We start from the raw sequence: 24,333 nt of genomic DNA, 5'->3' as shown, positions 1-24,333 counted from the left end.
GCTTTTATTTATTTATTTATTTATTTATTTTAAAAAATATTTTATTTATTTATTTGACAGAGAGATCACAAGCAGGCAGAGAGGCAGGCAGAGAGAGAGAGGGAGAAGCAGGCTCCCTGCTGAGCAGAGAGCCTGATGCGGGGCTCGATCCCAGGACCCTGAGATCATGACCCGAGCCGAAGGCAGAGGCTTAACCCTCTGAGCCACCCAGGTGCCCCACTTTTATTTATTTATTTTTAAAGATTTTATTTAATCTTTAAATCTTTGAGATCATGACCTGAGCCGAAGGCAGAGGCTCAACCCACGGAGCCCCCCAGGCGCCCCAAGCTTTTATTTTTTTTTCAGTAGCCTCTACACCCAGCGTGGGGTCCAAACCCACAGCCTGGAGATCAAGAGCCGCTCGCTGCACAGACTGAGCGGGCCCGGGCCCCTGGCTGGTTCCTTTCAGGCAACGCCACCATCCATCCCGCTTGTTTGTATTGAATTTTTCAAGGCACCTGGTTAAGCATACTGGGCCACAGACACCCCGGATGTCCTCGTACCCAGACCCACGGTCGTGCTGTCCCTGTGTGTACCCCAGCCCTGTCCTTCTCCCAGCCCAGTGCACCCTCCCACGCCCCCTTGGGGGCCATGCTGTCCTTGCACACCATCCAGGGCCGCCCCCCAGGAGAGGAAGCAGGTCACAGCTCTCAGCCTGTCCCCTACCCTCCTGTCTTCCTGGAGATCTGCTACTTCTATATTCTTCTGGGGCCAGGAGGGCGGACCTTGCTTATGTGTGCATTGGGGGTACCTGGGGGGTGTCACTCAGCAAACCCTCTCCTTGGGGCTTCCTGGAAGGGCCCCCCTTTTACCTTCCCTCCCTGCTGGGTCGGCTCCCACGCTGCCATTTGGGGCAGTCTAACTCCTGTACCCTCCATGGTTGTGTTTTCCTCTGGGACAAGGGCTGCTCAACAGGGAGGTCTCAGGTTCAGCCCCCCGACCTTGCAGGTGACCTGCGGCCAGACCTGGCCCCTCTCTGGGCCTCAGTTTCCCCATCTGAGCGTACCTTTCCAGCCCCTCGCAGCTCTGAGCATGGGCACCATGCTCTTCGGGCTCCGCCCGGGTCCCTGCACCCCTGGCCTCTCCATCCAGACCTGGCCCTGGTGCTGAAGGTGGGGGCCCCTCCAGTCCCTCCACGGAAAAGTGGGGCACAGTTCTGGAGGCCGTGCAGTGCCCAGGCGCCCCCTGGTGGCAAGACGGGAAAGGACGGGATTCAAGGCTCCTGGAATTGCCTGCAGCCCCCAAGGGCCCCACGCAGGCCGCCCACTGGCACCCACTTCTCTCCTGGTGCTTGCCTTCCTCGGGAACACCTCCTCCCACACGCCAGCCTCCTCACATGGCACCCACGCCCAGGGTGCCTCTGTGCCTGTCGCCCCAGCCAGCACCTCCGCCCTCAGCCCGCGGCTGCCCCCTGTGCCGCCCTGCTGTCCTGTGGGTGTGTTGGGGAGTGGGGTCCGCGGGGCAGTCCCGCCACGAGCTCCCAAAGCAGCTGGCCTGGCCGGCGAGGAAAGGTCAGTGTGGGGCGCAGACGGGATGGCCTGTGGGCCCCCTCCTCACTGCCCCCTCCCTGGCCCGGCAACACTGTTTCTAGGGACCGTCACCAACAACCGCAGCAGACATTGCCTTGCCTCCTGAATGTGCTCTTCGGCTTTAAAACCAACAGGACAACAAGGAGAAGAGAGGAGAAGTCACAATTCTGAAGACGGTCAAGTCCCTCCCAAGGGCGGTCAAGTCCCTCCCAAAGGCAGTCAAGTCCCGCACAGGGATTAAAGCCACAGGTGGGTCAGGCAGAGCGATGGGAGCGGCTGCCCGAGCTCTGCGTTTTCCTCCACCATCGCCGGCTCTCGGCTCTTACTAGTTACCGTGTCCCCCGGGAATACGCTGTGCCTGTCGGGGTAAGGCTGAATCGGCGCCCGAGGGGCCCAGGGGGCACAGTCCAGAAGGTCTGCCTGCAGCCAGCTCCCCTGGCCGAGGCCTGGTGGCTCACAGCTGCAGATTCTCTGAACCCACTTCCCACAGGAGGCCGTGTTTTGTCAAGGAGAAAGAACAAAATCAGGCACGTTTGGGAGCGCCTGAGTGGTTCGGTTGGTTAAGCGACTGCCTTCGGCTCAGGTCATGATCCTGGAGTCCTGGGATCGAGTCCCACATGGGGATCCCTGCTCGGCGGGGAGTCTGCGTCTCCTGCTGACCTCTCTCTTCTCATGCTCTCTCTCTCTCAAATAAATAAATAAAATCATTTTAAAAAATCAGGCACGTTTGGAACACATCTTATTAGTAAAAGGATGAAAACTGCAGCAAGGATCAGTGACCCCCGGAAGAGTTCTCCCTGCAGCCCTGCAGGGGGCTGGCTCTGGGGTTCCCGTGGGTTTCTTACTATTTTTTAACTCTCTGCAGCCAGCATCCCCACCTACCCGGGCCCGTTCTCCCTTCCTTCTGACCCGGAACTAGAACTTGGCCCCAACAGCTGCTGAGAGTCCCCGGGGGGACCCAAAGCCCCCCAGGGTTACATGCGGCCCATGCCGGCAACTAGCATAGCCACCGAGGGGCACAGCTTGGCCGCGTCTGCTCCAGGTGAAGGGGTCCTCCTGTGACGGGCTGCACCCCCATCCAAGTCCTAGTCTCCAGACCTGTGAACGGGAGCTTATTTGGAAAAAAAGTCTTTGCCAAAGCAGTTAAGAGTCTCAAGATGAGATCATCCTGGATTGTCCAGGCGGGCCCTAAACCCAGTGACAGGTGTCCTCGTCAGACAGAGGAGACAGCTGCAAGGCCACAGAGGCGGCACTTGGAAGGACACGGCCACAAGTGCAAAGATGCCTGGAACCGCCCAGCGCCGGAACAGGTGGAAAGGACCTTCCCCTGGAGCCTCTGGAGGGAGCTTGGTCCTGCCACGACCTGACCTCCGCTCCGACTCAGGCCTACAGAACACGGGAGAACAAATCTCTAGCTGGAAGCCTCCCAGTGTGTGGTTATTTGCGTCTGGCTCCCCAGGACACTGCAATCTCCGACAGGTGTGTGCCCCAGGAAACAAGAGCTCCAGTCACCAAAGGCCGGTTCTAGAATGTTCCTAGCAGCTTTCATCACAATAACCATACATGGGAAGCCAGTCCAACAACAGAGGAGTGGTGTAGCTACACTGAATGAAATAGTGTCCTCACCACTCAGGACGAAAGTGTGGCTCACTCCTGCCGCGGGGGGCGAATCTGACAGCCGCGGCTCTGAGTGGCACCGGCGAGGGCCGGACACAGCGACGTAAGTGACATGCAAGGACAAAGTAAACACAGGATGGGGGCCACCCCTGGGGGTGGCAAGTGACTGGGAGGGACTGGCCGTGTTGCCCCGCTAGCTCTGAGTTTCTGGTTACACTCTTCTGAATGTTGAAATTAAAAACAAAACAAGGGCGCCTGGGTGGCCCAGTCGGTTGAGCCTTTGGCTCAGGTCATGATCTCCGGGTCCTGGGATCGAGTCCCTGCTCCGCGGGGGAGCCTGCTTCCCCCACACTCGAGCCCCCACACTCATGCTCTCTCTTGCTCTGCCATCTCTTTCTCTCAAATAAATAAATAAAATCTTAAAAAAAACAAACAAACCAGGTCTGAGGGGCTAGAGGTCATTGTTTCCACCTGGTAAGATAGGTGTGTCCTCCCACCTGTGCTCCCTGGCGAGCTGATCCTTGGAGGTCCAGGGAAAATCTTTGAGGGGACACAGCTAGAGCCTATTTTGCTGCCCCTTGGATGGCAGGGGTCAGTGCCAGGTGCAGAGCGAGCCTGGTGCCTCCTTCTCCCACCCTGGACTATGGCCACACCATGTTCTTCAAATAGCTGGGACAGCGATAAGCAGATTCCGAGATCCCTGTCCCCCACACTCATGTGGACTTCTCAGCCTGCAGCGGGAGGCAGGGGAGGCTCGTTAATGATTACGCTCAGTCCCTCCCTCGCTCCCAGCAAAACCTGAATCCCCAAGCAAAGGCAAAGTCCTCACCACACCTTCCAGGTATCTTCGAGGTCGGCCTCACCCACTCACCTCCTCTCTCCCCTTCACTCATTCAGCTCTAGCCACACTGCCCATGGCACTCTTCCTCTAACCTGCCAGGCATAGTCCTGCCCCAGGACCTTTGCATGTGCTTTTCTCTCTGCCCAACCATGTTTGCCCTGGCTTTCATGAGACCCATGCCCTCTGACCCGACTTTCCTATCTCCTTCGTGCCTCTACTCAAATGCCACTTCTGCAGACGGGTCTTTCTCGGACTGTTCATGCCATGGCCGCCACCAACTCCCAACTCTGCGCCGTATTCCCCCCCCAACACTCATATATTTTTCATACTGTTGTCACTTCCCCAAATCCTCAGGAGCAGGGATTTTTCTCTCTCTGGGCCATTACTGTACCGTTGACTGTTGCAGCAGGGCCTGGCATACAGTGGGCGCTCAGTATTTGTTGAATGAGCTAATTAATGCATTGGACCACTGGCAGCTCTCAGTGCTCCCTCCTCCTTCACTGGCATCTCAAGGGTGAGGACATAGGCAGGGGGACAGGTGGCCACCACCAGCCGCAGACAAGCTGGGCCTGCTCTGGCAGGAACAGGGATGACGTGTCCATGGACCATGGGAGGCAGCACGGACACCAACAGTGTCTTTGAACGCTGTCCAGTGTCCCTGGGGCGAGGTTATTCCCGGTTGAGAACCACAGAATTACAGCCTTGCCAGCGCCCTGCTAAGGCTCCCCCGTGTGTTTCCGCCAGAAGCTGTGATGGGGGCGCCTGCGGGCTCGGTCGGTTAAGTGTCCGAATCCTGATTTGGGGCTCAGGCCGTGATCTCAGGGTGGCGCTCAGCAGGGAGTCTGCCTGAGAATCTCTCCTGCTCCCTCTGCCCCTCCCCTGCTCCTGTGCAACCTCACTCTCTAGCAAAGAAATAAACCTTTAAAAAAAGAAGTCATGATCACCCGGAGTCTTGGAGAAGCAGCCCTTGTGTGGGAGGGGCAGACTGTGGTGGACACTGCAGGGCAGGTCCTTCCTCGCTGTGACTGCGGATGTCCGGCTAGGGACTTGTCTCTGGGCGAGGGGAGGTGCCCCAGGGTTACAGACCCTCTTGGGGGCTGCTGAGACTCGGGACTGGCAGAGGCAAGGGCCAGCCACCGGGCCCCCTGCAGGTCCCGTGCTCCAGGTCCTGCCCCCCCCAGCTGAGACCACCTCCTAGCTCAGCTCCTCCCACACACCCCGGGCAGCTTCCCGGCTCTGCCTCCAGGAACCAGACCCCAAATAGGGGGTGTTCTATCTTGTGAACAGGCCGTTGGGCTGAGTTTGCTTTTCGCATCTGTGTCTGTGCAGCGGGCTTGGTACCCTCCTTGGGTGTCCGCCTGGTTTTATGACTAGGGCCATGCTGGTGTCAAAACAGAGATCAACCGTGGGCCGTCAGGGACACCTGTCCCCCTCCTCCCCACTTCCACGAACCCACTCTGATGGCAACCGCCAGCACCCCCTTTACTGAAGGCTTCCTCCGCCCCGGGCCCCACACTGCCTGCAGGGGGCACAGGCTGGAACGAATGGCCAAGGCCACCCCCAGGAACCAGCTGGGAGGGTGGGCGGGAGAGTCTCCGGTGCGCAGAGGACACCGGCTCCCGTGGGATGAGGTCCCGTGGGATGGGGCTCCAGGCGTCCGCAGAGGCTAAGGGCTTGGTGATTCTCTTCCTTCGTCTCCCCCGCACACACCCCCAGCCCTGACTGGCGTTCTCCCAGATCCCGGCCCCAAGCGAGGGCTTGTCCGCCCATCCTCTCGCCCACTCTCCTCCGGGAACCTCCTTGGCCACATGCAGGTGGGCGTGGCTGTCCCACCTCCAGATCCTCAAGCAGAGCCCTGGGCTCTGCCTGGCCCGGGGCTCCACCCACCCCGACGGAGCACCCGGCGGCAGGACCAACAGCCAGACCAGATCCTACCGGGGAGCTTTATTGAGCCCTAGCTAGCAGGCGAGGTGTCTCAGCCGCCAGCAGTGTTGCAGGCACCGCAGTGGGGGTCCGGGGCGGGTCCAGTGGCAGGTGACCTCCGTGCTGGACTCGGAGGTGGGCTCCAGAGAGGACTCGGATGGGCCGGAGACAGGCAGCTCGGTGTCCGAGCTCCCGCTGTTGGACTGCGCCGAGGGCCCCTTCTCCTCCTTTCCACCGGACTGGGAGGCCTCGGGGGCCAGGTCTCCGGGCCCATCCGAGGTTTTGTTGGGGGGCTGCATGGGGACGGTGGCGCCGCTGGGGGACTGCACGACGGCGGGGGCCTGGCTGGAGGAGGGGCTGGGGTGCAGCACGGTGGAGCCTGAGGCCTCGGGGGCCGGCTGGGGGTGGCCCGAGGAGGTGACAGGTGGCCGGGGCTGCTGCTGGCCGGCAGCCTGGGGTCGCTGGCCGGAGGAGCTGGCCCGTGACCGAGGCTGGCCCCGGGACTTGCCTGGCAGTTGGGAGGCGCTGGCCGGGGAGCGCCGCGGGGACCGGCCGAAGGTGGTGCGTGAGGGGGCCGGCTTGCTCCCGGACGAGGGGCTGGTGGAGGGCCCCACCCGGGAGTGCGCCGAGGAATCCGTGGACGACTTGGGCTGGCGTGTGCCCCCCAGCTCGCCAGCCAGCAGCTGTGTGGACACGCTGGGCGAGGCCTTCACTTGTCCTTCTGGAGCAGACTCACGCTTGCTTTGGCTACAAAGAGACCGGCCACAGGGGTGAGGTGGGCCTGGCTGCACCTGCAGGCCCGGGGCGGGGGCGGGGGCGGGGTGGCAGGGACGGAGGCCGTCCCCCCATCCTCCACGGGGCCAGCTAGCTACACTGCAGGCCATGTGGCACATGCACAGGCCCGACCTCCCGAGGGTGGCGGCTACGTACGGTCAGCTCCCAGGGCAGCTGTGGGGGTGACGAGAGCCCGGCCGCGGGCCAGGGTCTGCAGGACTGGTTCCCGAAAGCGAAGGAGAGAGAGGCTGATAGTGAGGGGCTGGAGCCGGAGGGAGGCCGGTCAGGGTGAGGACGGAGGGGGGCAGGAGTGAGAACGAGCAGGGGCCGGCGGGCTGGGACACGGGCCGGCGGGGCTGGGAGAGGCGGGCGGCCCCGCGCCCAGGGGGTACACACCGTCCCGGGTTATTCCCACTGCCACGTCCAGAGCTCGCCCGCTGAACTCTCTCACGACGCTGTCCACGGCCTCGTGATGCTTTAGAAAGAGCGGACGAATGGCGCGATGATACAGCATGTGCGCCCCGTTCCAAGGCCCGGGCAGCATGCAGAACAACAGGAAGGCGCACTGTGGCACAGGGCGAGCATTACACTCTATGACCCTCAGGCACGGGCTGGCCTCCCCCATCGGACTCCCCTCGGGGATGGCCTGAACCTCCCCCATCGGACTCCCCCCTGGGACGGCCTGGGCCTCCCCCATCGGACACCCCTTGGGCAAGGGCCTGGCCCTCCCCCATCGGACACCCCTCAGGGATGGGCTGGCCTCCCCCATCGGACTCCCCTCAGGGACGGCCTGAACCTCCCCCATCGGACTCCCCTCGGGGACGGCCTGGGCCTCCCCCATCGGACTCCCCTCGGGGACGGCCTGGGCCTCCCCCATCGGACTCCCCTCGGGGACGGCCTGGCCCTCCCCCATCGGACTCCCCTCGGGGACGGCCTGGCCCTCCCCCATCGGACTCCCCTCGGGGACGGCCTGGGCCTCCCCCATCGGACTCCCCTCGGGGACGGGCTGGCCTCCCCCATCAGACACCCCTTGGGCAAGGGCCTGGACCTCTCCCATCAGACGGGCCTACTTCCTCAGACAGGGGGCTGAGTCTCCCCCTCGCACCCCAGGAGGCGGCACAGTCCTGTGTGTGTCCGGGGGCCCCCCACCTTGCCCGCGTAGTAGAAAGGGAACCAGGACAGGAGTAGATCGCTGAAGAACTCGGCCAGCCCGAACAGGCCGTACACCACCCAGTAGGTGAGCCACACAGTGTCGTCGTCTTTGCTTGGGCTCTCGATTGCTTTGATTCTGGGGGAGGTGGGCAGAGTCAGGAGCCATCCACAGCCCCCAGATGCGCCCCCTCCCCTGCAACGGACAGCCACCAGGCACTCACGACGCATATGCTGGGTACACAAAGCCGATTACATTGCACAGTAGAGACGCCCCGAAGCCGAAGAGAAGATACAGGCTTAGGAGAGTGGCGGCTCCTGTGGAAGAGAGGGTGTGGGCTGGCGGCACCTCCGAGCTGGGCCATGGTGCCCCCAGCCGTCTCCTGGCCCCACAGACCCAGTCTGCAACAACCACGCCCCCAGAAGCCTCAGGGGCCCCTCCAGGATGTGTCTGCTGCAGCCCCTGGACGACCCCCACCACGCCCTGAGCCCCATGTTCTGTGTCTGTAACCAGTCATCCGGTCAGTCTGTCCCCAACCTCCGGACTGTGAGCTCCTCAGGGGCATGCGGGGACCTTGGCCCTGACAGAATGGCCGCCCAGTAAACGTTTGTTGAATGAATACATGACCATCTGCAAGTGTAGCTGCTTACTCCAGGTCCTGTGGGACGGGTGGGCACAAGGGCCAAGCATGCGAATGTAGGGATGGGAGGAAAACCTAAAAAAAGGCCGCTCTGCCGGTAAGGCTTGATTCCCAGGGAGCAGAGAAAGGCAACATTTGTAACTCTGATCTCAACGGAGCTTTTCATCCTCACCCCTGCAGACAATCCAGGCGGGATCATCTTCTGTGGGGGCGTTCTGGGCGTTGGGGGTGCTGAGCAACATCCCTGGCCCCACCCCATCGGTGCCAGGAGAACCCCCAGTCGTGACAACCACCCATGTCATGTCCCCAGACATCACCCAGTGTCCTGAGGTGGGGACAGCTTGGCCCCGTGTGAGGACCCTTTTCTGAGTAAGAGGCAAGCACAGCAGAGTGCCCCAGACCCCGGAGAGCCCTCTGCTTTTCCACCTCCCACGTGATACCAAGCAAGTCTCGTGGCCTGGAGCCTCAGTTTCTTCATCTGTCAAAGGGGCAGTAATGGCCCTGCCTCCCAAGGTTGCCATGGGGATAGCTAAATACCATTCCACAGAGGGGCAGCCCCTGTCTACATGTTTACTGAGCACCTCTAGGCACACAAACACGTTCCCAGCGATGAGGGCTTCGAGAAAACACTGTTAGGGGAGCGGGGGGCCAGGAGCGCGACCTGCTCTGAAAGCAGTAATGGTACATACCGCGCTTATTAAGTGATTCGTGGGGCAGGTCCCGGCAGTTCCCCGCTGTGGCTCATGGGCCAGAACAACATGGGAAGCTGGGAAGTGAGGCCCAAGGTCACTCACAGAGCCTGCCTCCCCCCAAGGCTGTTATCTGCAGAGACAGAGGTCACTTGGGTACCAAAGGCCAGAGTACCCCCCCCCCCCCGCCTTCCCTCCACCTGCATTAGTCTTTATCCCCAGGGCCTGGGGTCAGGAGCGGGAGGGGAGCCTCCCCACTTGAGGAGTCACTGGTCACTGCCTCCTCTGGGTTTCCTCCTTTGTGATCTGGGCTGGGGATTTGATCGTTTGGGGCGGCTGGGGTTCAACAGTTCCCACGCCTGGGTGAGGGGAAATGGCTAGGTGGGGAGGAGCAGCTTTCCTAGGGCACCTCTCCCCTCCATCCCTTTTCCTGCAGCCTCAGCAATAGGCAGGTGACCTTGGACACGGGGGAGCGCACAGCCCCAGAGTTCAGCAACAGATGGGGCTTGGGGGTGGGGCGGTTAGGGAGGGCTGGATGCTCTGGACTGGGCAGGTGGCAGAGGCAGCCTCCGGCAAAGCCTCGAACCCTCTAGGCCTCAGTTTCCTCCCTGTGACTCCCAGCCTCCCCACAGGCCCCTCCCCGGTGCTCTATGACCTAAATTTCCTGCCCACGGGTACCAAGGGTGTGGAAAGTCGGCAGAGAAGTCAGGGCCTGCTCCCAGGGTCAGGTTCCTGGATGCGCCAACATGGTTGAGGACAGGAGGCCTGGGGCGGTAAATGTGGACCTTTCCCAGCTGCTGGGCACGGGAATACCCCCGCTGAGGGAAACGGAAGGAAAGAGGCCTCCGCGGATCTGCGCACAGAGGGTGCTCAAAATATATACCCTGTCCTCACCCAAAGCCCCTGCCAGGTCTGGACAAAGTGTCCCTGTGGCCCATTCCTGGGGGCTTCCTGGAAGAGGTGGAAGCACTGATGGGCCTGGAATATGGAAAAAGAGGGGAGGAAGGCACTTAAGGAGTGCTTGCTAGACAGTCTGGGAGCCTGCCGGGGCCACCCAAGGTCACTGAGGAAGAAAGGAAGAGGCTTTACTGGGCTGGAGAAGCTGGACCACCAGCCAGGCTACTCCATCCCGCGATGGTCCCTTACAGGCCGGAGCAGCTGGACCTCATCTCTAGGGTCCCCCCCTCCAGTGTTTCTCCAACTCCACCACCGCAGTCAAACAACCCAGCTCAACTATTCACGCACAGTGGGCCGAAGCCGTTGGGGAGGAGAGAGAGAGGGCAGGCCAAGGGAGGGTACTGGCAGGAAAACAATGGAGGGAGGAGAGATGGGAGTGACCCTTCCCCTCCTGGCCTGGAGCAGCATCCTTCTCAAAAAAATGAAAAAACCCTAAGATCTCTACACTTGCTTCCAGGCTGTGCTCCACGAGGGACCGGGGGTGTGGCAAGACTCCCAGGGCACTGGCTGCCTCCCCCAGGGCATACAGAGCAACTGGAAGAACCGGACTTTGGCCTGGCGGTCACCCAGGGCCACCAGGTAAGGGGCAGCGACGGCCTCCAGACCCGAGGACGGGAGTGAAGGTAATTCAGGGGCCGAGAGAGGGGGTGACACTCGCCCGAAGTGGCACCGTGGGGCAGGGGAGAGGCCGCAGGCAGACGCGAAGGGGTCCATGACCCCTCCCCAGGATCTCCGTCTCCCTGTGGGGACAGTGGGGTGAGCCCCGCCGTCGGAGCCCGGACCTCGCAGAAGGCGCCAGCCGGAAAGGGTCAGGTCCGGGACCCAGGTGCCCCAGGACCTCGATGTGCCCGATGGCGAAATAGGGCAACTGCCCCCAGCGCCCCGAACGGCTCACCCGCGGCCAGGTACCGCTTGTCGACACCTGTCTTGGCTTCGAGAGCCCCTAGCGCTTCGGTAGCCAAGTTCCTCTGTTCCAGAAGGCGCTCGAAGCGCTGCCGCAGGCCGTCCATGGCACCGGCGGGCCCGGGGCTGGCAGCCCGAGCTCGACCGCAGCCCCGCGCACCGGCCCCGCAGCGCGCGTGCCGCCTTCCCCAGGCGCGAGCAGCTCGGCTCCGCCCCCGGGCTGGTCTCCGCCCCCGAGATGGTCTCCGCCCCCTGTCCCCCGCTCTGGCCAATGGGAGGGCAGGGCGGACAAAGGAGGTGGGGCCTGCCCCGTCTCCCCTGCCGCATGGCCCTCTGGCGGGCGGCAGCCGCGGCAGCCGCGACTCCGGGAGAAGGGGGCGGGGCGCGGAGGCAGAGGGTGCCGATTGGCGGAGCGGGGGCGGGACGTAGAGGATTGGAGGGGCGGGGTCATGGCCGGGGATTATTGGCTGAGCTGTTGTGGGGGCGGAGCTGGTGGGAGGACCCAGAGAAAGACCAGAGCTGATTGGCGAGAACGGGGGAGGGGCGGGGCTGATCATAAAGGAGGAGAAACAGAATCTCAGGGCAGGGGGATGGGACGGAGCTAAATTCAGGAGGCGGGACTTATTGGGAAGAACAAGTCCGGTTGGACGGGGCAGGAGGCAGGGCTGATTCAAGAGGGAGGGGTGTGCAAGAAAGTGGGCGGGGGCAGGTAAAGGGGCGGGGCCAAGGCTAGCAACGGGGAAGCAGCTCCTCTTGGTCGGAAGATTTGGTCACTGTCCAAGTCGGGGAGACCGAGGGTCCAGAGGATTTGGGTCTGCGGGAGACCGGGGCGGGCGTAGGTCCCCCCCGACCTCGGGCAGATCTTCGCACTCCTCAAGGGGGAGACGCAAGGCCCTCTGGGAGTTGAAGCCTTCCGGGGGTTTCTATGGCCTCGGGGGCGGGGCGGGCGCCTGGGCCGACTCGGCGGTTTGGCCAGGGGGAGGGGCTTTCGGAGGCCCCGGCCCGGCCCCGCCCCCGCCGCCATGCGGCCCGCCCGGACTGCGCTCTGGCTGCGCCTCGCAGTGGCCCTGGGCCTGGCCCTCGTTGGCCCCCTGCCTGTGGGGTGGTCCTCGGCCCGGGCCCCCATCTATGTCAGCAGCTGGGCCGTGCGGGTGTCCCAGGGTTACCGGGAGGCCGAGCGCCTGGCGCGCAAATTCGGCTTCGTCAACCTGGGGCAGGTGGGTAGGACCCCAAAGGACAGGAGGCCCGGGGTCTGGACCACCCCGGAGCCTGGAGACGGGAGGGCTACCCAAGAGGTCAAGAAGCCCCCCAGCCCACCCTCGCCTCGACCAGCTTTAGATCCTGGGACCTCCGGAGGGCACCTGGCTGGGGGAGGATGCAAGCAAGAGGTGTGGGCCACTGTCCTGGGGGGCTCCCTCTCTGAGCCAGGTGCCATGGTTGCGGATGCTTCCCCACGTTCCCAGATCTTTCCTGACGGGCAGTACTACCACCTGCGGCACCGGGGCGTGGTCCAGCAGTCCCTGACCCCACACTGGGGCCATCGCCTGCGCCTAAAGAAAGACCCCAAGGTGAGCCTGGCCTGGGGGCCTTGGCCACCTCCTGCTATTCAAGTCACCTGCTCTCTCTGAGTCTGGGTTTCCACTTGGTATCCCCTTTCCCCCGCCTGTGGAGAGCAACGGGTTCCCAATGGGTTCCTGCGCTCACCTCAGGGCCCGGCCTGCTGTCCACGTTCCTTGTTGCCCCCCCCACTCCCCTCCTCTATCTCACCCCGAAAGATCAAGATTCCTCTGTACTCCATAAAGATGGCGGGTACCATGGGAAGGGAAGTGGCCCTTTTTAGGACAGAAGCAACGGCTCCAGAGTAGGAATCCTGCCTGAAGTCACCCAGCGAGACTGTGAGAGACTCAGAGGGGTGCCAGGTTGGGGAGTTAGGGGTCGAGGCTGAGTCTGCAAGGCCTCAGGAGGCTTGCTGGGGTGCGGGCTGGGCCCCCGGGGCTGATCAGCAGGGAGGCAAGAGGCTCTGTACTTGAAACCCACTGGGAGCATTGGGGACAGAGGTTGCTGTTTCTAGATGGGATTTGCCAATGTACTGGATTCGGGGGACAGAGAGAAATCAGGGCCAGCTTCTAAGTCTGAAGCTGGGCAGACGGGAGACGATTGCCCCATTACTGAGATGGGGGTGAGGGCACATGAACTGGTTTTGGGGGGTGGGAGAGCAACAAGGTGGAAGGAAAGGCAGAGGTCTGAGGAAGAACAGTCTGGGCCAGGCAGAACACATGTGCAAAGGTCCCAGGGTGAGGGAGCCACTGTGGCTGTAGCAGAGGGAAGCTGGTGAGGGCCAGATAAAGCAGAGCTTTGTGCCCCTGGAGGGGGGGGGCAGCATGGGAGGGTCTCAGCAGGGGGTGATGCTACAGTGTTGTAGAGAGGGATGAGGGCAGAGAGGGAACCAGGGAGGAGGCAGGTATGATCACCCAGGGATGTCTTGCAAGGGATGGGGAGGAGGAGTAGAAATGGCCACTGTAGGGGTTGGGGGAGATGGGCAGGTCTTGGGCAGAAGGATCTAGAACAGGGACTAGGAAAGGGGCAGGCTTGGACTTAAAGAGCAGTAGCCACATGTCAGTGGGCCCAGGGGAATGGTGATCTGAGGACCTTGGTCCCCTCTGCAGGCAGAGCCCCAGGCACATGGGGACCCTAGAGAGTAGCCTCAGCAGACACAAGGTCCCAGGTCCTGTCCCACACCATGAGGGACCCAGGACAGGCGGTGGACAACTGGGACACATCCCACCAAGCTGTGGCCCCACCAGCGATCTCCCCTTGGAGGACCTGGGGGTGAGGCCCGTCCACCGTAGAAGGAGCCCCAGGCCCTCCGGCCGTGAATCGGTGGGACAGACGGGGAGAGGCAGGGCGCTGGAAGGGGCATGGGTGGAGGGTGGCTGGCTTTTGGGGTCCAGCAGCCCCTGCAGTGTGCATCCGCCTCCAGGTGCAGTGGTTCGAGCAGCAGACGCTGCGGCGGCGGGTGAAGCGCTCGGTGGTGGTACCCACGGACCCCTGGTTCCCCAAGCAGTGGTACATGGTGAGGCAGCTGGGCTGGGGGCACTGAGCGGGGTGCGGCCAGAGCGCCCCTGACCCCAGCGCACCTGCCTCACACAGAACCACAAGGTGCAGCCGGACCTGAACATCCTGCAGGCCTGGAGCCAGGGGCTGTCAGGCCGGGGCGTTGTGGTCTCTGTCCTGGACGACGGCATCGAGAAGGACCACCCGGACCTCTGGGCCAACTACGTGAGGCTGTGGGGTCCGGTGTGCAGGGGTGGAGGCTGCCCCAGGTCCCACTGCCAGCCCCCATCCCTCATGTCTCCACTGCACCCCCAGGACCCCCTGGCCAGCTACGACTTCAATGACTATGACCCAGATCCCCAGCCACGATACACGCCCAGTGATGAGAACCGGTGAGAGCGGCACCCTCCGAGGTGTGAGGGCAGGCAGCCCCCAGTGCCTGGCGGGAGCTGGTGGGGGGCTGTAACGGGCTCCCCTCTTGCTTTGGCACCAGGCACGGGACCCGCTGTGCTGGGGAGGTGGCAGCCATAGCAAACAACGGGTTCTGTGGCACGGGCGTCGCCTACAATGCCCGCATCGGAGGTACGCAGGGTCTGGCTCGTGCACCCCGGGGAGGCACCTCTGGGGGATACAGGCCCCCAGGGGTGGGGGTGCGGTGGAACCATCCCCAAGACCTGACGCCCCCTCCCACCGCCGCCTGCGCAGGCGTGCGCATGCTGGACGGCACCATCACGGATGTTATCGAGGCCCAGTCGCTGAGCCTGCAGCCGCAGCACATCCACATCTACAGCGCCAGCTGGGGCCCTGAGGACGACGGCCGCACCGTGGACGGCCCGGGCATCCTCACCCGGGAGGCCTTCAGGCGCGGCGTGACCAAGGTGAGCGCACCCCGGGGCCTCGGGGCCTCGGCGGGCCTGGGCGGGCCTGGGCCTGCTCTCTAGGCCGACGCCCCCAGCCCGGTCCCCCGTCCCTGTGTGCAGGGCCGTGGTGGGCTGGGCACGCTCTTCGTCTGGGCGTCGGGCAACGGCGGCCTGCACTATGACAACTGCAACTGTGACGGCTACACCAACAGCATCCACACGCTCTCGGTGGGCAGCACCACCCGGCACGGCCGCGTGCCCTGGTACAGTGAGGCCTGCGCCTCCACGCTTACCACCACCTACAGCAGCGGCGTGGCCGCTGACCCACAGATCGTGAGTGCCCAGCTGGGTCTCCTCCCTCCCTGCCTGTCCCCTGACCCTTCCCGACTGTCCCCTGCCCTCTTCCCGCCTGTCCCCTGCCCCTTCCCGCCTGTCCCCTGTCCCCTCCCCACCTGTCCCCTGCCTATCCCCTGCCACCCTCCCCAAATGTCCCCTGCCCCCTCCCCAACTATCCTCTCCTCCTTCCTGCATGTTTGTCTCTCCTCCCATTCTACCTGTCCCCTCTCCCCACCTTCCCTCCTGCTCCCCCTTCCCTCCTGCCTCCCACTTCCCCTCCTCCCAAGGCTGCCCCGTGACAGCCCCTCACACGCTCTCCTGTCTTCCAGGCAGGGCCAGCTCCCCCGGTGTGTGACCTGGGGGGCCCTCAGGACCCTATTCTTGGTGGGATCTCCGTGGTACCTTCTTGAACCCAGCCTGGGTTTTCATGTGTACCAGGCCCCCCAAGTGCCCCTGTCTGCCCCTAGGTCACCACAGACCTGCACCACCAGTGCACGGACAAACACACGGGCACCTCGGCCTCGGCCCCGCTGGCTGCGGGTATGATCGCCCTGGCTCTGGAGGCCAAGTAGGTGACGGAGGGGCGCCCGCTTCCCGCGCTCTCCCCCCACGCGGCCCCAGCTCACCTGCCCTCGCCTGCCCCCAGCCCGTTCTTGACCTGGAGGGACATGCAGCACCTGGTGGTCCGGGCGTCCAGGCCAGCACAGCTCCAGGCTGAGGACTGGAGGACCAACGGCGTAGGGCGCCAAGGTGAGGCAGGGCTGGCTGGAGGGGGCTGGGGCGCCATGCCCGTGGAGAGTGTGATGGCTGCCACTCCGCGCAGTGAGCCACCACTACGGCTACGGGCTGCTGGACGCCAGGCTGTTGGTGGACATGGCTCGGACGTGGCTGCCTACGCGGCCCCAGCAGAAATGCGCCATCCGGATCGTACACACCCCCACGTGAGCACCCTCCTCAGCCGCCCCCGCCCCCCAGGCTCGCCCGTCACCTCCCCGCACCTGTCATTGCCGTGGGGGGGGGCTGGTCCCGAGGCCTCCGCTTCCCCATCTATCAGAGGAGAGGGTGGGCCCCTCGAACTGAGCCCAGACCCCGCCTGCTGGCTGCCCATCCCCCCAGCAGGCCCGCAGGAGGGGCCCTCACCCCCCACGCCGCCCCTAGCCCCATCCTGCCGCTGATGCGAGTGAGGAAGAATGTGTCGGCCTGCGCGGGCCGTGCCAACTACATCCGCTCACTGGAGCACGTGCAGGTGCAGCTGTCGCTGTCCTACAGCCGTCGGGGGGACCTGGAGATCTCGCTCACCAGCCCCATGGGGACCCGCTCCACGCTCGTGGCCATCAGGTACCAGGGCGGAGGACCGGCCCGGTGGCGAGTGTTCACATGGGGTCAGGCCGGGTCTGGGTGGGTCTGCGCTGGCTGGACGCCTGGCTCACCACCCCGCCCACCGTGGGAGCCCTCCCAGCCACCAGCACGTGGCCTCCACCCCGCACCCTGGCGTCTGTCCCAGACCCTTGGATGTCAGCGGCCAAGGCTACAACAACTGGATCTTCATGTCCACCCACTTCTGGGACGAGGACCCGCAGGGCTTGTGGACTCTGGGCCTGGAAAACAAGGGCTACTATTTCAACACAGGTGAGAGCTACAGGCAGGCTGGGGCCTCGGGCTCTGTGGCCTCCCGGGCACCCCACTGCCGAGGGGCTCCTGGCAATCTCCCTGGGAGACCGGGCGGGTGCGTCAGGCGCCGAGTGCACCCAGTCAGTGGTGCTCAGCCCGGGCGCCATTAGGGTCGGGGACTCCAGCTTGGGGTCGGGGGGCGGGGTAGAGGGACCCAAAAGGGCAGGACCAGGTGGCCAACAGCCTCTCCCCCTCCTCCCCGTGCCCACCGCAACCCCTGCCCAGGGACGCTGTACCGCTACACGCTGCTGCTCTACGGGACGGCCGAGGACATGACCGCGCGGCCCTCCGGCCCCCAGGTGACCAGCAGCGCGTGTGTGCAGCGGGACACGGAGGGGCTGTGCCAGGGTGAGTGCCTGGCGGGGCCCGGCCTGCCTGCTGGGAGGCGGCAGCAGCGGGCAGTGTGCGTGTGCAGCCTGGGGAGGGACAGCAGCCGGGGCGATGGGGCTCGGTCTCATGCCCCCGTGTATGTGTCCCCTGTACAGAATGCCACAGCCCCGCCTATATCCTGGGCCACCTCTGCCTGGCCTACTGCCCTCCAAGGTACTTCAGCCACACCCAGCAGGCAGTGACCCCGGGGCCTGGGCGCTCCGTGACATCCACCCTGCGCATCTGCTCCAGCTGCCACACCTCCTGCTACACATGCCGCGGGGGGTCCCCGCTCGACTGCACCGCCTGCCCCCCGTCGTACACGCTGGACGAGCTTTGGGGCTCCTGCTCAGGACCTGTCCCTCCCAACACCACCCCCCAGCCCACCGCAGTGGCCCAGCCCAGCTGCCACCATGGCCAAGCCCAGGCTGCGGTGCTGGCCTTGTTGGCCATGGCCTTGGGGAGCCCCTTCCTCTGCAGCGTCCTGTCTGGAGGCTGCCTGCCGCCATGTGGGGGCCTCCTCCGTGCCGGGCACCACCCCCATCGCCACCCCAGGGCTGGCTGCTGGCGGGAACCTAGAGCCATCTGACTAGGGGGCAGACACGGGCCTGAGCAGGCACCGCTGTCCTGCTTCTTTGCTTCGGACTGGAACCCCGGCTGGGATGCGAGAGCCTACCCCGAGAAGGCCCTGGGTGACCACCGAGGGCTCGGGCCAGGGGCGGCCTGCACAGAATCCTGGACCCGAAATGGGCAGGTCCAGGTGAAAGAGAGAGAGAGAAAAGTCTAGTTACACAGTTGGGGGTGGGGGTGGGGAGGGCCGGGCCGAGGTGGGGCTGTGACCACCCTCCCTTCCCAGCCCCAGCAGTGGGTGGGAGGGGCGAGGGGATCCAATGATCCGGAGTCTCAGGCACCACATCCGACGTCAGAGTTTGCAAATAAAGGTTGATTAGGAGGTACCCCGTCTGCCGTCTCCTTTGGAGCAGGGGCAGGCCCCCCCGTCCCCATGGCAAGGTCCGGGTTTCCTCTGTGCTGCGCAGAAACTATCTTCTCCCAGACATCAGGCCCCGGAGGATCCAGCGGTCCACAGAGGCAAGGGGGTGAGCCCCGCTCGCGGATGGCCAGCTGTGGCGGACTCCACGGGCGGCCTGCCGCCTCCCTAGCTCCTCCAGAGGCCACTACATCCTGCCGGGCGGGCTGCCGCTCTCCCGCCTCGCACGGAGGGCCTGGTTAGAGATTATCCTCCTTTTCCGCCCCCGAGGGTCGTGGGGAGGCTGAGGGAGTTAGCGGCTGGAGGTATGTTGCTATCGCTCACCCCAAGCTGGATTTTCCCGCTCCCTGTCCGTGCAGGAGCCTGGTCTGGGCCTGTCGCACGGGTGGACTCCCACGGTGTGGTGCCTCCTGGGTCCGCTTTCCTCCCTGAGCGTTGTGGACTCGGGGTCCATCCCCGGGGCGGCGTGTGGCGCCTGGCTCGTGTTCTTGGCCGAGTGGATGGAGGTATTGGGCCGATCTGTCCATCCACGGAGGCATGTCGGGGCTGTGTTGTGACGCCCGCCACTCTGAGCGTGTGTCAGGGAGTGCTGGGCCTTGTCCTCGGAGCCCTGGTGGCGTCACCTGCCCAGCAGCTCTAAGCCTAGCACCTGCTTCACCAAACGTAAGAGCAAGAGAGGGAGTTTTCACCCCAGGCACAGGTAAGTGCCCAAAATGTGCCCGCCTGAGGCAGCCACCCTGGGAATTAAGCAGTTCTGTAAGCCACGGCAGTTGCCACATGACCCAGCAATTCTGCTTCCAGCCTGCGCCCCACCAAGCCACACCAGCTTTACACGGCCCTTCTCAGCAGCAGGATTCAGGTGGGAACAACCCGAGTGCTCATTAGCTTGTGGGTGCCCCAACAGGGCATGGTCCACGCTCACACGGAAACACTACTCAGCCACAAGCGTGGGGGTGAGGCCCCCACGTGCGGTCCCAGGGATGGACCGGAGCCCATGACGCGCAGGGAGGGGACCAGACACAGAACTCACGCAGGGTGTGAGTCCACGCATGTGACATGCCCAGACCAGGCTCCTCCGTGGACGGGAAGGGGGCTTGTGGGGGCCGGCGGGAGGCAGGGAATGGCCACTGATGGGGACATGGCTTCTTTTTGGGGTGATGGAAAGTTCTGGAACTAGACTGTGGTGATGGTTGTACGTCTCTCTCTCTCAAAACCACGACTGTACACTTTAAACGGTGGACTGTATGGTACGTAGATGACCACGTCCAATAAAGCTGTCAAAAGGCACAGACACCCCTCTGATCTGAGCTTGTCTTCCCACCCTAGCTCTCAGGGCAGGAGCCCAGGCGGGAAGTTTTAGGGACCAGAGGGGCGATCATGATGGGATCTAGCAGGCGAGGCGACGCCGACCTGCCTCCAGCGTCCCTGGCCACCTCCCGGTAACCCACACAGCCAGGGCAGTAACTGGTTCCCACGAAAGCCCACGTGGGTTGTGCGCCCTGTCCCCTTTCGGCAGAAAACCGGGACCGGTGTTTTGTGACGCCGCGAGGGGGGCCGGGACAGGACCCCACGCCCACCCGATGCTCTTCCAGGACCCGCGAGCCGGGCAGGCTGAGGTCACATACTCCTCGGTCAGGTAGGACAGGACGAGGGCCCTCTCGTGCGCTCTCCCTTTAAGAAGGGGCGTGGCCTCTCGGCAAGAGGCGGGCAGGAGCCGGAGGAGGCAGTAAGTGGCGGCGCGAGCCTGGCGACTGGGCCCCGCGCTAAGGCCGGAAGCGGAAGTGTCTCTTCAGCGGCGCCGGCGGCTCGGTAGGTGCGCCACGGCGAGGCGGTAGCGGCGCTCGAAGCTTTCGCAGGGAAACTGAGGCGGCGAGGGAGCCGGGAACTGAAACCCCTGGCCCCATGTCGTCGGTCGTCGGGAGGGCCAGAGGCGAAGCGAGTCCGAAGGGGCGGGGCGGGGCGGGGCGGGGCGGGGCGGGTTCCCTGGGAACGGGGCTCCGGCGGGTGTGTAGGAGTTCGCTGGGCCGGAGTTAGGCCCCGGGGAAAGGCGGAGAGGCGGACGTCCCCGTCATCGCCCTCTTCTCTCGCCTCCAGGGATGGGTTCCAAGGCCAAGAAGCGAGTGGTGCTGCCCACGCGCCCGGCGCCCCCTACGGTGGAGCAGATCCTGGAGGACGTGCAGGGTGCGCCCTCCGACGACCCGGTTTTCACCGCGCTGGCCCCGGAAGGTACGGGGAGGGAGGGGACGCCCCCGAGACTCCGGCGCAGGGGCAAGGGCGGCGCGGCCCAGCTGCAGCCCGAGCCGCAGCTCCACCCCCGCACCCCGCGGCCAGATCGCGCTCGCCGCCTCGTACCGCCTGGCAGCCAGGGGCGCTCCCGGGGGCTCGGGGGGGCGGAGCCGGCTCTGGATCCCGCGCAGCGCGTGGACGTTCAAAGGAAAAGAGGAGATTTTCCTTTTTCACCTGCGGGGGCGAGAATGCGTGGTGACAAGGGACATGGCAGGACGCTGGGGTCTTGGGGCCACGAGGGCGAGTGGGCACAGAGCCGGCGGCCGCCGCGGAGGCGTGCGGGAGGGGCATAGGGCGGCCCGCCGGGCAGCCCAGATGTCTCCACCGGCTTCACGCGGCCCTGGCCGGGGGCGGCCCTGGCTGCGACCGCGGTGAGCTTTGTGTTCTGCCCCGTGGTTTCGTGCATTCCTTCGTGAAACTGTCCCGGAGCCCGTCCGGGAGGCGCGAGGCCAGGCCAGCCGCGGGACGGGGTGCACTCGCCTTCCTCTGACGGAGACTGTCCCCGCTGTCCGCACGGGTCTGGGGAACCACGGTCGCAGAGAAATGCCTCTGGAGCTGAAACAGGACCACCGTGCCGCGGTGCTTCGTGTGCACGAGCCACGCACGGCCGGGGCTGGCTCTGTCGCGGCCGGTGGAGGCAGTCCCGGGCTGCACGAGAGCCCTCCGAGGGGCAGCTTGCTTGCAGCCGCGTGTGTCGCGTGGCCCGTGTCCCTCCCTAGTCCCGACGCAGGTGGTGAAGTGACTTGGACAAATCCCAGTGTCTGCGCCTGTCCCCAGACCCCGGAGGCAGGCAGGCGGAGAGCATCTCGGCGTGTCTCTGGGGCCTGCAGCCCTCGCCGAGTGTGCGCGGCCCGCCGGGCCTGTGCTCTTCTCGGACGCAGGGGGCGGGAAATGCGCCTCTCCCCGACTGTGGGGTTTCACAAGGTTGCTGGCTGGGGAGGAGGTCTGGGGGGCGCGACCCGGCGTCTGCCGGCCTGCTCTGTGGTTCCCTCGTGGGGTCGCTTTGCCGGACTGGAGGCCGATACCCGGGCCCGGCCTCCGCGCACGCGCCAGGCTTGTTCTGTGATTGGTTCCCTCCAGCGGCTTTGCTGAGGGGATGAGCTGTGCGCTCTTCCTGCCCCTCCCTGACCCGTGCGCATGTCCCGTCCCCAGACGCCCCAGGCCTCCCCGGGAGGGTGGAGGACTCCGAGGCCCGGCAGGAGCAGCTCTACCAGCAGAGCCAGGCCTACGTGGCCATGAATCAGCGGCTGCAGCAGGCGGGCGACGGGCTGAAGCGCAAGTGCGAGGAGCTGCGGCGAGCGGGGGAGGAGCTGGAGCGCGAGGTCGGCCAGGTGAAGCAGGTGGCGCTGCCGGGAGCCGTGGCTGCCTCCTTGGGCTGAGTGGTCCACGCGCTTGCCCGAGCACCTGCATCCTGGGCAGGGCGCGCCCCGGCTCCCCGTGACTCCTGACCTGCCACAGCTTAGACCCCCGGCTCCCGTGGTCTGGGTGTGTCCCGGTACCCAGAGAGCCCCGGGGACACAGCTGGGCATGGGCCCCTCCCTGGGGGTCAGGCCTGGGGCGGTGAGGATGCTGCTCACCCCGGGGCCATGGAGCCCAGACTGGACTTCGCATGGGGCCCCGCACCCAAGGCCAGGCCATCCACCCTCCTCTCCCTCCCTCTGGGGTCCCAGCTCCCTGTAGACTGAGCTGGTGGGACCCGCTCTGCCGCCTCTGCCATCTCCACCCGAACCGCAGGGCCCCCCGGATTCTGGAAGAGGCCGGGGTTAGGGTTCTGTTCTGTCCAGCACAGTGGCCGCGGCTGTGCGCGGAGCCCTTGCCCGGCAGGGCCCAGTTGTGAGATGGAGCCTCTGGTGGGTGCCGGCCCTGAGGACCCTGAGCTAAGGTGTGGGCGCTCCCGCGGGCCAGGGTCCCGGTTGGGGTGCGGGACCGGCCTGGGCGCTGCGGGACTGCATCACACGGGGCTTCTGGCCTGGGCCCCGTGAGGACAGGCTGGCCCGTCTCCCATGCAAGCCCTCGATGGCTGCTTCCGTCCTGGTAAGCCTTGCCTGTGGGGGCCGTGGAGCAGAAGCAGATCTTGAAAAGGGCTTTTCACCCCTAAAAGACAGACTTCCGGGAGACCAGAGCAGCAGTGGCTGTGCAAGGCACCACAGAAGCCGTCCGCTTGTGGGTGCCCCCCCCAGAGCCCCCCGGGTGCAGTCTGCTCGGCCTGGCCCCTGCGCAGGTCGTCCGGGAGCAGCCACTCTCCTGGGGTCTACGGGAGCTCGGGAGCAGCACAGCGGGGCCTGACACTATGACCCTGAGCGTCCCAGAGGGGTTTCTCTTTCCCTGAAGAAGGGGAGCCTGCTTAAGCCCAAGAGTCCCCCAAAACTGGAAACCAGAACGTATGCCTGGGGGCACAGGGGTACAGAGAACCCGGGCGTGGCTCCAGCATTGGCAGTGGACGTCGTGACTGCCCAGCCCAGGGCCCCTCGCCCTTCAGCACCCTTCCGCAGCTAACAGCCCACCTGCTCGGCCCTGGTCTCCAGCCGCTGCCTGACTCCGGGGTCCTGTCTGCTCTGCGGAGCCCCCTCTGGGCTCAGGCTGGGACATGTGCGCTGACCTCCCTGTGCTGCCGTCCTGGGGCCCGGGCCACGCTCCAGCTCTGCCTCCAGGGACCTGTCCAGGGAGAACTTCTGAAAGCTTGTGGTCGTCTGCTGGCTCCTGGCGGCGGCGGCCCGTTCGGCAATCCACACACCGACCCCGGGTGGAGGCCCCTCCCACCCCCCATCCGCTCGCCCACCCTCGGGAAGGGAGCCAGAGGCCATGGGTGTGGTTCAACAGCTTTGTTTTATTAAAGGTGCGTGTGAGCCGCCTGGTTCCACGGCTTCCTCCCGCCAGACGATGGCTGTGTGGTGTGGTTCGTGGGTTCGTGGGGGCAGACAGGGCTGTATTTACACGGGTCCTGTACGCTGCGCAGACCGGGCAAAGAGGCAAGGGGCAGACCCAGACAGCCAGGCTTGGGCTAGAGTGTGCAGCTGCCAGCCGGGTGATGAAAGGGGGCAGCAGGGGTGAGGTAATGCTGCGCCAGCGGGTGTCCCCGAATTCAGCACCCAGCTAGCGGTGGTGTCCATCTGGCCCTGGGGCCTAAGGTCACAGGCTGGGGGTCCCAGGTATTCTCCTCGGGCTCGCCCCAGGAGTGCTGAAGAGGCACACGGGCCCTTCACAGTCTCCCTGGCCGGTGGCTGGGTTGGTCCTTTGGGTCCTGAGACCTTAGGCCTTCAGCTCCTGACTCAGGTTGATTGTCGGTGACTGCCACCTGCTGCCACCTCCAGGAAGCATGTACCAGGGCGCCCGCTACCTGCCCAGGCTGGATGCCGAGCTGTGGCTGTGTCTCTGTGCAGGGGTGGGGTGGGTGGGGGGAGGCAAAGTGGCTGCCAGGCGTGGGCGGGCACAGGCTCCCCGGGTGCCGGCCGAGAGGCAGGCAGAGGGCGGCAGCGAGGGAGCGTCCTGAAGCACGGGTCTCCCCCGGGCATGGTGGGCTCTCCACTCGCCCAAGAGGTAGCTCTGGGAGTTCTCCCCACGGCCCACGTGGGGAAACAGGCACAGAGCGGCGGAAGCACTGCCCTGGGTCTCACAGTGCACAGGCGCTCAAAGCTGTGGGCCCTTGTGGCCGGACGAGCTGGCGGTGGGTCCACTGCCGCGTCTTCCCACCAGGCCATCATGGGGAG

At 64.9% G+C, this 24,333-nt stretch overlaps 3 protein-coding genes across 15 annotated transcripts; 2 read left to right on the top strand and 1 right to left on the bottom strand.

The window, feature by feature from the left end:
* Window positions 1–6,557: 6,557 nt before the first annotated feature.
* On the bottom strand, window positions 6,558–11,169 carry REEP6 (receptor accessory protein 6). Of its 2 annotated transcripts, XM_032846983.1 has the most exons (6): window positions 11,055–11,169; window positions 8,097–8,190; window positions 7,873–8,011; window positions 7,120–7,288; window positions 6,880–6,942; window positions 6,558–6,696 (listed from the first exon to the last, which is right to left on the bottom strand). In XM_032846983.1, the coding sequence occupies exons 1-6, from the start codon at window positions 11,167–11,169 to the stop codon at window positions 6,659–6,661; spliced, it is 618 nt and encodes a 205-aa protein (XP_032702874.1). In that variant the 3' UTR covers window positions 6,558–6,658. The 2 variants fall into 2 exon arrangements, with proteins under 2 accessions (XP_032702874.1, XP_032702875.1); XM_032846984.1 differs by lacking the exon at window positions 6,880–6,942.
* Window positions 11,170–11,915: 746 nt separating this feature from the next.
* PCSK4 (proprotein convertase subtilisin/kexin type 4) lies at window positions 11,916–18,164 on the top strand. Of its 5 annotated transcripts, none has more exons than XM_032846980.1 (15): window positions 11,916–12,279; window positions 12,526–12,630; window positions 14,049–14,135; window positions 14,213–14,341; window positions 14,432–14,508; window positions 14,610–14,698; window positions 14,822–14,994; window positions 15,097–15,309; window positions 15,780–15,880; window positions 15,959–16,062; window positions 16,136–16,253; window positions 16,429–16,650; window positions 16,817–16,941; window positions 17,209–17,331; window positions 17,469–18,164. In XM_032846980.1, the coding sequence occupies exons 1-15, from the start codon at window positions 12,085–12,087 to the stop codon at window positions 17,939–17,941; spliced, it is 2,334 nt and encodes a 777-aa protein (XP_032702871.1). In that variant the 5' UTR covers window positions 11,916–12,084; the 3' UTR covers window positions 17,942–18,164. The 5 variants fall into 5 exon arrangements, with proteins under 5 accessions (XP_032702871.1, XP_032702872.1, XP_032702869.1 ...); XM_032846981.1 differs by having other exon boundaries at window positions 11,917–12,279; window positions 14,043–14,135; window positions 16,471–16,650; XM_032846978.1 differs by having other exon boundaries at window positions 11,917–12,279; window positions 14,043–14,135.
* Window positions 18,165–20,128: 1,964 nt separating this feature from the next.
* CUNH19orf25 (chromosome unknown C19orf25 homolog) lies at window positions 20,129–22,796 on the top strand. 8 transcript variants are annotated; one of them, XR_004381346.1, is made up of 4 exons: window positions 20,198–20,279; window positions 20,435–20,566; window positions 21,779–22,660; window positions 22,728–22,796. XR_004381346.1 is itself a non-coding variant. In XM_032846992.1 (3 exons), the coding sequence occupies exons 2-3, from the start codon at window positions 20,437–20,439 to the stop codon at window positions 22,003–22,005; spliced, it is 357 nt and encodes a 118-aa protein (XP_032702883.1). In that variant the 5' UTR covers window positions 20,129–20,149; window positions 20,435–20,436; the 3' UTR covers window positions 22,006–22,674. The 8 variants fall into 8 exon arrangements, 7 of the variants coding, with proteins under 7 accessions (XP_032702883.1, XP_032702881.1, XP_032702877.1 ...); XM_032846992.1 differs by lacking the exons at window positions 20,198–20,279; window positions 22,728–22,796 and adding an exon at window positions 20,129–20,149 and having other exon boundaries at window positions 21,779–22,674; XM_032846990.1 differs by lacking the exons at window positions 20,198–20,279; window positions 22,728–22,796 and adding an exon at window positions 20,147–20,153 and having other exon boundaries at window positions 21,779–22,674.
* The last annotated feature ends 1,537 nt before the right edge of the window (window positions 22,797–24,333 follow it).

Source organism: Lontra canadensis, unplaced genomic scaffold (assembly GCF_010015895.1).
Source record: "Lontra canadensis isolate GAN:19392208 unplaced genomic scaffold, GSC_riverotter_1.0 scaffold184, whole genome shotgun sequence".
In the NCBI taxonomy this organism is placed as follows: Eukaryota; Metazoa; Chordata; class Mammalia; order Carnivora; family Mustelidae; genus Lontra; species Lontra canadensis.
Note: the sequence above shows the minus strand (reverse complement) of the source record. Positions and strands in the feature narration are given on the sequence as shown.